We start from the raw sequence: 12,059 nt of genomic DNA, 5'->3' as shown, positions 1-12,059 counted from the left end.
TCAGGACTGAACAACATTTTATTCCGTACTTCTTCCAGAACGTCTGTACGATACAGACGTGTTACATCGGCCCGGGAGATGATCTCTCTGTAAATAGAGCCCAGAAGAACAAACACAACACAAACCAAACCAGGGAGACGATCTCTTCTCTTCCGCGTCCGGGGAACTTTGACGCCGTCGCAAATATCCAGCTTGGAGCCGCGTCGCTGCATAAACACTCTACAGCGGAATAAAAAACTCAATAAAATAAAAGAGGAATGCCCTGCATTAGTAAAACACCATTTTGGAGCAGACAAGCCGACGCCGGGCGGACCGGGAAGCTAACGCGACGGCAAGTGTCCGACCCCTCGTTGAAAAGCGCACAAGAAGGGGCGTTAACCTGGAGGTTTAGAGTCTGCAATCGGCCCGAGGCGTTATTCTAATCCCCCTACTGGCGAAGAGTTGAATAGCCGGCGCTCACACAACGGCTAGCTTAGCTTAAAGGGAAGAATGTCCGTTTAGCGGCGCCGCTCGATGCTAACGTGATGGTTTTATCGGTGGGTTGGCTTCCGTGGCGGCAAAATCTCTGGTATATGTCACTTTCACACGTTGATGTTGCAGATTAAACAAGATATTTTGTCGTCCCCCCACCCCCCCCCCAACTCTACCTGGATACAAAGCCCACGTCCCGTCTGTATTAGCAGTTATACCGCTACCGGCTAAATGCCTCCCGTTCATTGCGGTCGTGAGCAAATCGCTTTAGTTCCACGAAAAAGTAAATAAAATGGGAATTTTTCCATTGGATTCTGGATTATTTCCCAAAACAAGCTCCGTGGCAAACAAATGTTTAATCTACTGAAACATAATCTTCTAGGACGAACACCACTGTGGAGTTTTGAAGCGGGAATGCAAGCGGCAGAAGTAACAAGCTAACTACGCAGCAGTCATGTGACTTCCACTAAGCTAACGGAGGACTGGTTCTGTCGTCACATTTAGCTGCTCGCTTTCCACCGCTCGTTAGCAGACACTTGTTAGCCACTGCTTGTTAGCGGACTCTTGTTAGCCACTGCTAGTTAGCCACTGCTTGTTAGCGGACACTTGTTAGCCACCTTCTTGTTAGCGGACTCTTGTTAGCCACTGCTTGTTAGCAGACACTTGGTAGCCACTGCTTGTTAGCCACCGCTAGTTAGCCACTGCTAGTTAGCCACTGCTAGTTAGCCACTGCTAGTTAGCCACTGCTTGTTAGCAGACACTTGTTAGCCACTGCTTGTTAGCCACCGCTTGTTAGCAGACACTTGTTAGCCACTGCTAGTTAGCCACTGCTAGTTAGCAGACACTTGTTAGCCACTGCTTGTTAGCAGACACTTGTTAGCCACTGCTAGTTAGCCACTGCTTGTTAGCAGACACTTGTTAGCCACTGCTTGTTAGCGGACACAAGACGCGTAAAAATAGACTCGAACGTCACAGGGGGGCTATCGGCTGAATTATTTTATGTCGTAGAACAAATCGTTGAACTCTCGAAAAAACGTTGGCTTTGAGAAGGAGTTACAGGAAGTGCAAAAAAGGCAGACTCATTTCTGGGTCCTTCCTGCAGCCCTCTTCAGGCATATGAAATGACCGGAGTATGCCGATGTTCTTAAACAGGCCCGGTAGCAGAGTCCTCGGCCCCGCCCACTTCGTCCAACCACATCCCGCTTGTTAAAAAGGATCGTCCGTGGATTTAAAAGGCGACAGTGTGCGGCCCCTCCGCCTGGCCTGAAAAGCAAAAAAAAGGGAGCCGTGGGTTTGATCCCCATCAGATGCCAAGTACAGAGCATCTGAAAGAGAGCGACGGCTCGTGGGTCAAAGTGGAGCGAACTCCTTTAGAATGACGATCAAACCTTTCACCAGCACAGTGGCTGGTTGACATCTATCGGGCTTCTTTAAAAAAATAATCAAACAGGACGTCGACGTGGCAGCTGGTCCGCCCCACGCCAGATTCACGAGGCCTCTCTCTCTCTCTCTCCCCCTCTCTCTCTGCCTCCCTCCCCCCTCTCTCTGAAACGTAGAACTGAAACTAGATTCCAATTCGCTAAACTTCTCCTCTGACTTCGTTTCTCCACTGCACACAAAACAAAGAAAGAAAAAAAAAAGGTCCATTTGCCCTTAAGTTCTTGGCCCGGCTCTTAAGTCCAGCGATGTCCGGGGTGGGGAGGGGGGTCAGGGCTGGGAGCTTCCCTGGCTGTCGGGGTCAGTCCCCGTGGAGCTGGTGTCAGAGTCCGACTCGACACCGTTGCGCTCTTCCTCCGCCAGGTTCTTCTCGCGGACCCGCCTGTGGGTGGCGCCGAGGCGAGCCAGCAGGCCCTGGTAGTCGAAGCGGCCGCGCTTTTCGCCAAACGGGTCCTGGGTCGGGGGGGGGGGGGGGGGGGCACAGGACAGGTAAACAAGAGCCAGTCATTTCACATCCGGAGAAGATCCATCCTCCTCTTCTGCAGCGAGCCGTTTTATACGTATACAGAGGTTCTCTTGATGAGGAGAGGCTGCAGCGTCTTAAGCGTGCATCATCTCTCCGTTGCTTTGGTAACCTCCGTTCATTGGTTGAGAAACCAACTTGGCGAACTCCAACTTGACTTTAGTGGCCTAAACCTCCGTTGGGATTGAGGTGAGACCGAAACTTAGAAGATATGTTTAAAATAATCATCCTTTTCGCGCGTAGACAGGGCCACATATGACACATTACACTCATTTTCTTTTTAGGGATTAGACATTTCAACCACGGAACTAAGAGCATTGTTATTTAATTCAGACTTGTTTTGGTCTTTGAAAAAGGAGATAACGTGATGGTGTGCGTGGGTCATAAATACTAAGTGTCGTCACCTGCATGTTCTGGCCCTGGAGGTGCAGACGCTCCTTGCAGACACCCTCGTAGAAGTCGTAGTACTCCAGGAAGGACTTCTCCATCACACTCCTGAAAACACACACACACATCAGCTGGGATGCAGCCAGAGGAGAGAGGGAGAGAGGGAGAGAGGGTAGAGAGAGAGGTAGAACAAGAGAGGGGTAGAGAGAGAGAGAGGGGGTAGAGAGAGAGAAAGGGGTAGAGAGAGAGAAAGGGGTAGAGAGAGAGGGGTAGCGAGAGTGAGCGGTAGAGCAAGAGAGGGGTAGAGAGAGAGAGAGAGAGAGGGTAGAGAGAGAGAGAGGGGTAGAGAGAGAGGGTAGAGAGAGAGAGAGGGGTAGAGAGAGAGGGGTAGAGAGAGGGGTAGAGAGAGTGAGAGGGGTAGAGCAAGAGAGGGGTAGCGAGAGGGGGGTAGCGAGAGTGAGGGGTAGAGCAAGAGAGGGGTAGAGAGAGAGAGGGGTAGACAGAGAGAGCGGTAGAGAGAGGTAGAGAAAGGGAGAGAGGGGGGTAGAAAGAAGGAGAGAGAGAGAGAGGAGAGAGCGAGTGAGCTGGGATCGGAGCGCAGAGGGAAGAGCAGCTCAGCGTGTTGGACTCACCACAGAGCTTCTGGACTCGGGACTTTCCCCTCCAGCATGTCACACACAGCCACCCTCATGGTCTCATGGCGGACACACTCGTTGTAGTTCTTACTGTCCCCCGGGTGGCGCTCCTACACACACACACAGTGTAGAAACAAGACACACACGTGGACAGAACAGGCTCCATGAACGTCTCATAGCGCATATAATAATAATAATAATAACATTGTAGCAGACTGGTCAGTAGCCCAGGAAGCGGCCGCGCCCACAGACCTGTTCAAAGCCCGGCTCGTTGTGATAGGGGTTCTCCGTCATCAGAGACTGGATGGAGATGAGGACGGATGAAATGCTCTGCGCTGGGCTCCATGCCGGGCCGGTCCAGGTCCTTAACAAACAAACAAACAAACACACATCAGGTTATGGCGCCGCGCGGTGGGCCAGACCTCTCCGCTGGGACACAGGAACTCGACTCGCCCCAGGATGCTGAGGCAGACTTTGCCGTTGCGGTAGAAGTTGGGGTTGAAGCGCACGGTGTTGTGTCCGGTGGTGATGAGCTTGACCCGTGGCGGGTGGATGGGGTAGTCGGGGGGGCAGCGGAACAGGAAGAGGAAGAAGCCCCCCTCGTAGGGCGTGTCGAAGGGCCCCGTGATCAGGGCGTGGATCTGTGCAGGGGGCGAGGGCACAGGAAGGTTTAGGGTGGCGGGTCTCGACCCCATCCGCTCACTAGGTCAATTCACATGAATTTAATAATCATCATTTGTAGAAACAGATTTGAACTAGAATGAGCACTCGGTAGAGCGCATACCTTCACATATCACAAGATTGGGCATTGAATTATGAACATTTGGCATTAGTTGCATGCCAATTGGATACAAATTGACCGTGCTACAGTAAAAAGATGTTGACCTTTTCATGACCTTGACCTTTGACCCGATCGATCCCAGATAATAACCAATCATCCCACCAAATCTCATGCGATTCGGTTTAATACTTTTTGAGTTATGAGTGTAACACGCATACAAATAAATAGCGATCAAAACAAAACCTTCCGCATAATGTGGACAGTATATTGTCATTAGTTTCCGAGGGAGCAAGAAAAAGCCACGTGTAAAGAACTAACAGGTCTCAAATTATGGTGGACATGTTTTATCAACACCAAGTTCAGGCGGCAGCTGTATCTAAATAAAGCTTTAATGAAGCCGTGTTATTACCAGAATGAAACCATGAGGCAGAGACACGTGTGGTCGTGCACAAGTTATTCTTCTTCGTTAGTTAGTGTACATCGGCAAATACAGGGCGGAGCCTGTGACCCCCGACCAATCAGAAGAAAACAAAGAGTTTAGAACGGACACATCCGAATGATTGGTTCAGTCCACAAATCAGGGTTTCCTCCTTATTGTGTGCTTTGATGTCGCATTGCATTATTAATAGGCTAATAAATAATTAAATCAGGATTGTTTTGTGGGGGGGGAAACAAAGTAATTCCATAAATATATATAGAAATGAAAATCACATTCAGCAAACCCCATAGCGCCCGACTAGAATATGGATGAGTCTCCTTCAGGTGCGTTCACACCAAAAGCAAAACTATTTGTAGCGTCGCCCAAAACGCGTGAGTTTACGCGCTCGACCATTCACCGTGTTCTCACCATGAGCGTCGAGACGCTCCGCGAGGGGCGGGGCTTATCTCCGTGTCTCGTCTCCGTAAAGACCGTTATCATCTCCTTCATCCACCAGAATAACTAACCACTAGTTCTGCTTTATACTTTTTGTGGACGTCCCACACACTAACGCCCTCGTGTTTGGGTTGATGACATCACCCGTAGGCTCACTCAGCTCGGTCACTTCCACCGATGAAGTTACTGTTACGCCTGAAAGACTTCCGCTTCCAGCGCTACGAGAGCGGAACTCAAGAGCTGATTGGTGGTAAGGAGAGAGAATGCAGCTTTAAAACATGAAGCATAGACTTCTATACAACCCGAGTTGCGAGATAACCGCCTCAAAGTTGAAATATTTCAACTAGGGGCGAAAATTGCGCCGCTGAAAACGCATCGTCCACATCGCGTCGCCCCAAACGCGCCGCCCGGGACAATAACGCGTCTATCGCAGCCACACGCGCCTGTACGTTGACTTTTCATGGGATTCGGTCGCGCGAAAAAATAGTTTCGCTTTTGGTGTGAACGCACCTTATGAACGACCCAGTTATCAAAAGCATCATCTCAGCCCAGATGGAACAACCATCAGCGCACATGTGCACATCGGTGGTGCTCCGGTCCTTCCTGGGAGACGGGTCCCTCCTCTGGGGACAAACTGGTGATGTCCGTCTGTAGAACTGAACAGAAGTGACAGACATGCTGTTTTCATTCTGGGACAAAGCGACAGGAGGCGCGCCGAGCCGCGGTCGCGTTGATCTGATCCCTGATCAGGTACGCCTTCAACAAGAAGCCAGCCGTGCCTTTGAGCTGGTTCCTCGCTTCATGTTGTGCACAAGCTATTCTTCTTCTGGGGTTTATTTTACGACGTTCCCAGGCGGAAACCTCCGGTTCTGCTGAGTGAGGAAGTGTCTGACAAATTACATTCTCTCTCCAGACCACTCCTCTGGTTGTATAGAAGTCTATGTTTCATGTGTTAAAGCTGCATTCTCTCTCCTGACCACCAGGGGGCGACTCCTCTGGTTGTATAGAAGTCTATGTTTCATGTGTTAAAGCTGCATTCTCTCTCCCGACCACCAGGGGGCGACTCCTCTGGTTGTATAGAAGTCTGCTTCATGTGTTAAGGCTGCATTCTCTCTCCTGACCACCAGGGGGCGACTCCTCTGGTTGTATAGAAGTCTATGCTTCATGTGTTAAAGCTGCATTCTCTCTCCTGACCACCAGGGGACGACTCCTCTGGTTGTATAGAACTCTATGCTTCATGTTTTAAAGCTGCATTCTCTCTCCTGACCACCAGGGGGCGACTCCTCTGGTTGTATAGAAGTATCTATAGTGACTGTACTTCTCTCTTGATGTATTCCCTCAGTAAACATTGTAAACATGAGTTTATGTCTCAGTCTCTAGTATTCTTCTATACAGCATGATGTCATCATTTAGTAACCATAAAACAGGACACACTTTAGGGGCGGGGCTACAAGGTGATTGGCAGGTCCCTACCAGAGACATACGACTTCTCTACATCGCTCCGCCTCGTTCCAAATACGTTCACGCCGACGTACATACTCCAAGATGGCGACGGTGAAATCGACCAAACTGGAGGCGTCGTAACCGTGACGGTCCCCAAACCAAGAGGGAGACGGAGACTCTGTCCACTTCTCACACACACACACCAAAGACCCTCTGTCCTGGAACAGTGTCGACTCCGATTCAAGGACAACCAGCTTAGCTGTGCGTCTGCATGCGGCTCAATGGACTTCCATCTCGACGAGACATGTCAGGACGAGCGTAAAGGGGGCGTCGCCACAAGTTTGTACCTTCGTCATGTCTTGAGGATCGGGGACCACGAACATCCCGGGAGGAGGCTCCTTGTAGATGGACATGATATCCCTGCAGAGACAGAGGGAGACGGATGAGGCTCCTGGAGGGACGCTGGAGGAGATCTTCAGCAGTCAGTGTGATTTATATCATGTGACAGTGATTCATTCATTGTGTTGTTGTGTTTTAATGTGTGTGTAATGATTCCTTCTGGTCACATGACATCTATTACATCTGTCCATCCTGGAGAGGGATCCTCCTCTGTTGCTCTCAAGGGTTCTTACCTTTTTTTTCCCCTGAAGGGTTATTTGGGAGTTTTTCCTGATCCGATGTGAGGTTTTGGGGCAGGGATGTCTATGTGTACAGATTGTAAAGCACTCCGAGACAAATTTATAATTTGTGAACATGGTCTTTACAAATACATTAATTAATGACAATGTGATGATTGGATAGAAAAAGCAACAATTAACCCTAACTGTGTCCCTGGTAACACAACATCGCTATAAGCATATGGTATGATGACTATTGACATATCTACTATTATCTTTAGTAGTAGGGAAACCCCAAAGTATCTATTACATTAAATGTAAATATTACATTATTACATGACATGTCATTTAGCAGACGCTTTTATCCAAAGCGATGTACAATAAGTGCATCAACCTAGAGTACAAACGAAGAACAACAAGAATACAGGAAGTAACATTTCCTCAACATAGTCGAACTACAAAAGTACCATAATAAGAGCCATTTAAGAGCCACTGAAGTGCTAATCTGTGTTTTACTCCAGATATAATCGGAAAAGATGTGTTTTTAGTTTCATTCATCAAAACCCACCTGTTTAGAACCGCTTTTAATGTGTGCTCTAGTTATTTTTATGGTATCGATTTTTGGATGTTTGAATTATTAGATAAGATATTCCTTTATTAGTCCCACAGTGGGGACATTGCAGGATCACAGCAGCAGGTGCACATTAGAGCATTAATAAAAGATACAAATAAAATACTAAATACAATTAAAATATTCAATATTAAGAGGAATACAAAATATATATACACGGTAGTGATTAAAGTGAATTATTATGTTGTGTAAAGTGTCTGAGTACCTTGAAAAGCGGTATAAACATGTAATGCACTAGTATCTACTCAACAACTCAAGAGGTAAATGGAAGATTGCAACTGTGAAATATATTGACATCTTTAACCTCCTGTTACCTTCAAATGTACTAACATCTTTTACCCTTGGGGTCAATTTGACCCCAGCAATTAAAACCTCCAGAAAATGTGAAATAATATTCTTTCCCAAGTTTAAGTGTGAGGTACTTTATGTTTGTTTGTTGACTACCTAAATAGCCCTTTAAATAAATAAAAAAGTTGATATTTCTTATGTTTTACACAGTGAAAAACAGCCTGGGCCCAAAGAACACCGATGCGTACAAGTTGTGTTCAGGACATTGAAAACATATCATCATGTGAATTTGATGTTTTCCCAGTTGTCCCCAATAAATTAGGAAAAGTCGTTAAATATGAAGCAAAAAAAATGATGTGAATCGTGAAAGATTGAATGGGGTCAAATTGACCCCAAAGGTAATAGGAGGGTTAAAAAGAAGTTGTTCTATTCATTTGTGTCTAAATTCCTGCAGTTGTTGGAGTTCCCCGTCATGTGTTAACATGTTTCCAGAGATGCAGACACGGTGCGGCCCGAGGCCCCTCACCTCTTGATCCGCAGGATGCACTGCTGCGACGCCTTTTCGTTGTCCCAGTCCGTGCTCAGCGTCGGGTCCCAGGACGTGGCGTGGATATGGGACAGCAGGTCCGCTCCTGCCACCCCGCCGAGCCCGAACCCGACCCCGGGGAGCACCGAGGAGGCGTGTAGGCTCGGTGACATGGCCACGACCGAGGGCAAGGAGCCCGGGATGAACGCGTTACCGAACCCGCTGACGGCGGGGGCCGACGCGGGAGGAGCCGGAGCGGCGAGGCCACTCTGCGCGGCCGCCGCGGGAGGTGCGGAGGCCGGGCTGGTCGCCTTGTGTCCCACCGGGAAAGTGTCAGCCAAAGTCGGCAGCGGTGAAGCCCCGCTCCCCTGTCCGGTGGACGGCTCTCCGGAGCTGTCCGCCATGGCTCGCGAGCTAAAAGAGCGGAGTGAAACAGTCGTTGACTAATGTATGCCGTTAGCAGTTAGCCGTTAGCTGCATTGGGGCCGTTGAGTAAGAAGCTACCGCCGCTTGTTCGTGTCGACCAGCGGCTTCAGAGAGCAGGGCAGGCGGGCCGAGGCGAGGCCACACGGGGCACGTCTTCCCCCGACATGGTGGCTACTTGTTAGCTTATCGTGAGGTGTTTTCCCCCCCGAGGCCTCCAGAAAAGTATTAATTCGACGGTAAAAAACGCCGTGGTCCGTCCACCTTCTCGCTGCCCGCCCGTCGTCAGCGGTAATCCGGCCGGTGTCACAATATTTTGGGGTTTCGGAGCGACAGCGTCCACTCAGCGCAACTTCAGAATCTGATTTCTAGACAGTTAAGATGCGCTGAAACCGGACATCCGGTGGAACTTCAAAATAAAAGTCCTCTACGCATTTGGAAAGTGGCACAGAGGAAGCACTTCATTATTAAATAGTATTTATGGGGAGAAAAAAACAACGTTGAATCAATAACAATATGTTTGAAGCTAATTCAATCTACAATTGTTTTTATATTTCATTGTACAACGACATTTACATTGTAGTCTCAATTTAAACGAAGACAAAAACAAACCTACTAGACTAAATATGGAGGTGGATGAATCACATCCAGAGTTAAGTAGTGGTTTTGAAGTCTGGTGCTGCTGCAGCTGATACTTCTGCATCTCTTTCTGGAGAGTAGCAGGAGTGGGTTTTTCTTTTAACATCCCCTTAGCTCCTCTTCTTACAAATATCACCGATGATCAGAATCAGAAACAGTTTTATTGCCAGGAATGTTTACACAAACGAGGATTTTTTTTTGGCGTAAGGTGCAACATTTAGACATGACAAACAACAATCAACGCGACAGCAACAGTGAACTTAAGTATAAGATAAGATAAGAAAAAGATAAAGATAAAGTGCTCGGATAACAAATAATGTTAAAGTGTTTAGGTGTGTGTTTCAAGTGATGTGTGTTTAAGTTAAAAGTGTATGTTACATGTGACGTGTGTTTAAGTTAAAGTGCATGTTAAAGTGGCATGTGTGTGGAGGAGGCCTCCAGTTAAAGTGCATGTTAAAGTGACATGTGTGTGGAGGAGGCCTCCAGGAGTGAAGAAGAAGAAGGAGGAGGGAGGAGGAGTAGGAGGAAGAAGAAGAAGGAGGAGGAGGAGGAGAAGGAAGAGGAAGGAGGGGGAAGAAGGAGGAGAGAGGAAGGAGGAAGAAGAGGAGGTAGTCCTGGGGGTGACAGAGTCAGTCAGTGGGGGACCCGGGCTCCATTGATGAGCCCGACTGCCGACGGGAAAAAGCTTTTGGTGTCGGGAGGTCTTTGTCCTGATGGCCCGCAGCCTCCTACCAGAGGGGAGGGACTCCAACAGGGAGTGTCCAGGGTGGGAGGGGTCAGTGACAATCCTTCTGGCCCGCTTCAGTGACCTGGAAGTGAACAGGACCTGGAGGGAAGGCAGATTGCAGCCGATAACCCTCTCGGCTGAGCGGATGATGCTCTGCAGCCTGCACTTGTCTTTGGCTGTGGCTGCAGGGTGCCAGACGGTGATGGAGGAGCAGATGATGGACTCAACGATGGCCGTGTAGAAGTGCACCATCATTTTCCCTGGCAGGTTGAATTTCCTCAGCTGCCTCAGGAAGAACATCCTCTGCTGGGCCTTCTTGGTGATGGAGCCGATGTTCAGCTCCCACTTGAGGTCCTGGGTGATGATGGAGCCCAGGAAGCGGAAGGACTCCACAGCGTCGACGGGGGAGTCCCACAGGATGAGAGGGGCGGGTGGGGCTGCATTCCTCCTGAAATCCACAACCATCTCCACTGTCTTCAGAGTGTTGAGCTCCAAGTTGTTCTGGCTGCACCAGGTCACCAGGCGGTCAGTCTCCCACCTGTAGGCGGTCTCGTCCCCACCAGAGATGAGTCCAATGAGGGTGGTGTCATCCGCGAACTTCAGGAGCTTGACGGACTGGTGACTGGAGGTGCAGTTGTTGGTGCACAGGGAGAAAAGCAGAGGGGAAAGAACACAGCCTTGGGGGGAACCTGGTGGTCCGGGAGCCTGAGACGTGTTTCCCCAGCCTCACGTGCTGCTTCCTGTCGGCCAGGAAGTCTGTGATCCACCTGCAGGTGGAGTCGGGCACGTGCAGCTGGGAGAGCTTGTCCTGCAGCAGGGACGGGATGATGGTGTTGAAGGCAGAGCTGAAGTCCACAAACAGGATCCTGGCGTAGGTTCCTGGGGAGTCCAGATGCTGGAGGATGTAGTGAAGGGCCATGTTGACTGTGTCGTCTGCAGACCTGTTGGCTCTGTAGGCGAACTGCAGGGGGTCCAGGAGTGGGTCGGTGATGGTCTTGAGGTGTGACAGGACCAAGCGTTCAAAGGACTTCATGACCACAGAGGTCAGGGCGACGGGCCTGTAGTCATTGAGTCCTGTGATCTTGGGTTTTTTGGGGACGGGGATGATGGTGGAGGCCTTGAAGCAGGCTGGAACGTGGCATGTCTCCAGGGAGGTGTTGAAGATGTCGGTGAACACCGGAGACAGCTGGTCAGCACAGTGCTTCAGGGTGGAGGGGGAGACGGAGTCCGGGCCCGCTGCTTTGCGGGGGTTCTGCTTTTTAAACAGCCTGTTGACGTCTCTCTCCAGGATGGCGAGGGTCGTCGCTGAGTTGATGGAGGGTGCTCCAGAGGTGTGAGCCCCTGATGGGCTGGGGGAGGGTGGGCTGATGGTCTGTGGCTTGTTGATGGAGCTGATGGAGCTGTCGGGGATGGCCTCAGGACTGCTACATTGACTTTCAAAGCGGCAGTAGAACTCGTTCAGGTCGTCTGCCAGAAGCACATTGTTCATGGAGTGGGGTGATCTGCCTGAGCCCTCTCCAGACAGAAGTCATTTGCTGAGAGCTGTTGTTGCAGTTTCTCAGAGTACAGTCCTTTAGCATCTCTCACCGCCTTGCTATGATCAGTAGATTAGGACGCTTTCTCCCACTACTAGTGGACAGGAATGTGGCCTCACGTG

At 49.7% G+C, this 12,059-nt stretch overlaps 1 protein-coding gene across 1 annotated transcript; it reads right to left on the bottom strand.

Annotated features, from left to right (window-relative positions):
• ube2z (ubiquitin-conjugating enzyme E2Z) lies at positions 1 to 9,416 on the bottom strand. Its single transcript, XM_056407629.1, has 7 exons — positions 8,614 to 9,416; positions 6,899 to 6,971; positions 3,907 to 4,094; positions 3,706 to 3,817; positions 3,451 to 3,563; positions 2,836 to 2,926; positions 1 to 2,361 (listed from the first exon to the last, which is right to left on the bottom strand). The coding sequence occupies exons 1-7, from the start codon at positions 9,015 to 9,017 to the stop codon at positions 2,179 to 2,181; spliced, it is 1,164 nt and encodes a 387-aa protein (XP_056263604.1). The 5' UTR covers positions 9,018 to 9,416; the 3' UTR covers positions 1 to 2,178.
• Between the last annotated feature and the right edge of the window lie 2,643 nt (positions 9,417 to 12,059).

This window comes from Pseudoliparis swirei, chromosome 23 (genome assembly GCF_029220125.1).
Source record: "Pseudoliparis swirei isolate HS2019 ecotype Mariana Trench chromosome 23, NWPU_hadal_v1, whole genome shotgun sequence".
Taxonomy (NCBI): Eukaryota; Metazoa; Chordata; class Actinopteri; order Perciformes; family Liparidae; genus Pseudoliparis; species Pseudoliparis swirei.
Note: the sequence above shows the minus strand (reverse complement) of the source record. Positions and strands in the feature narration are given on the sequence as shown.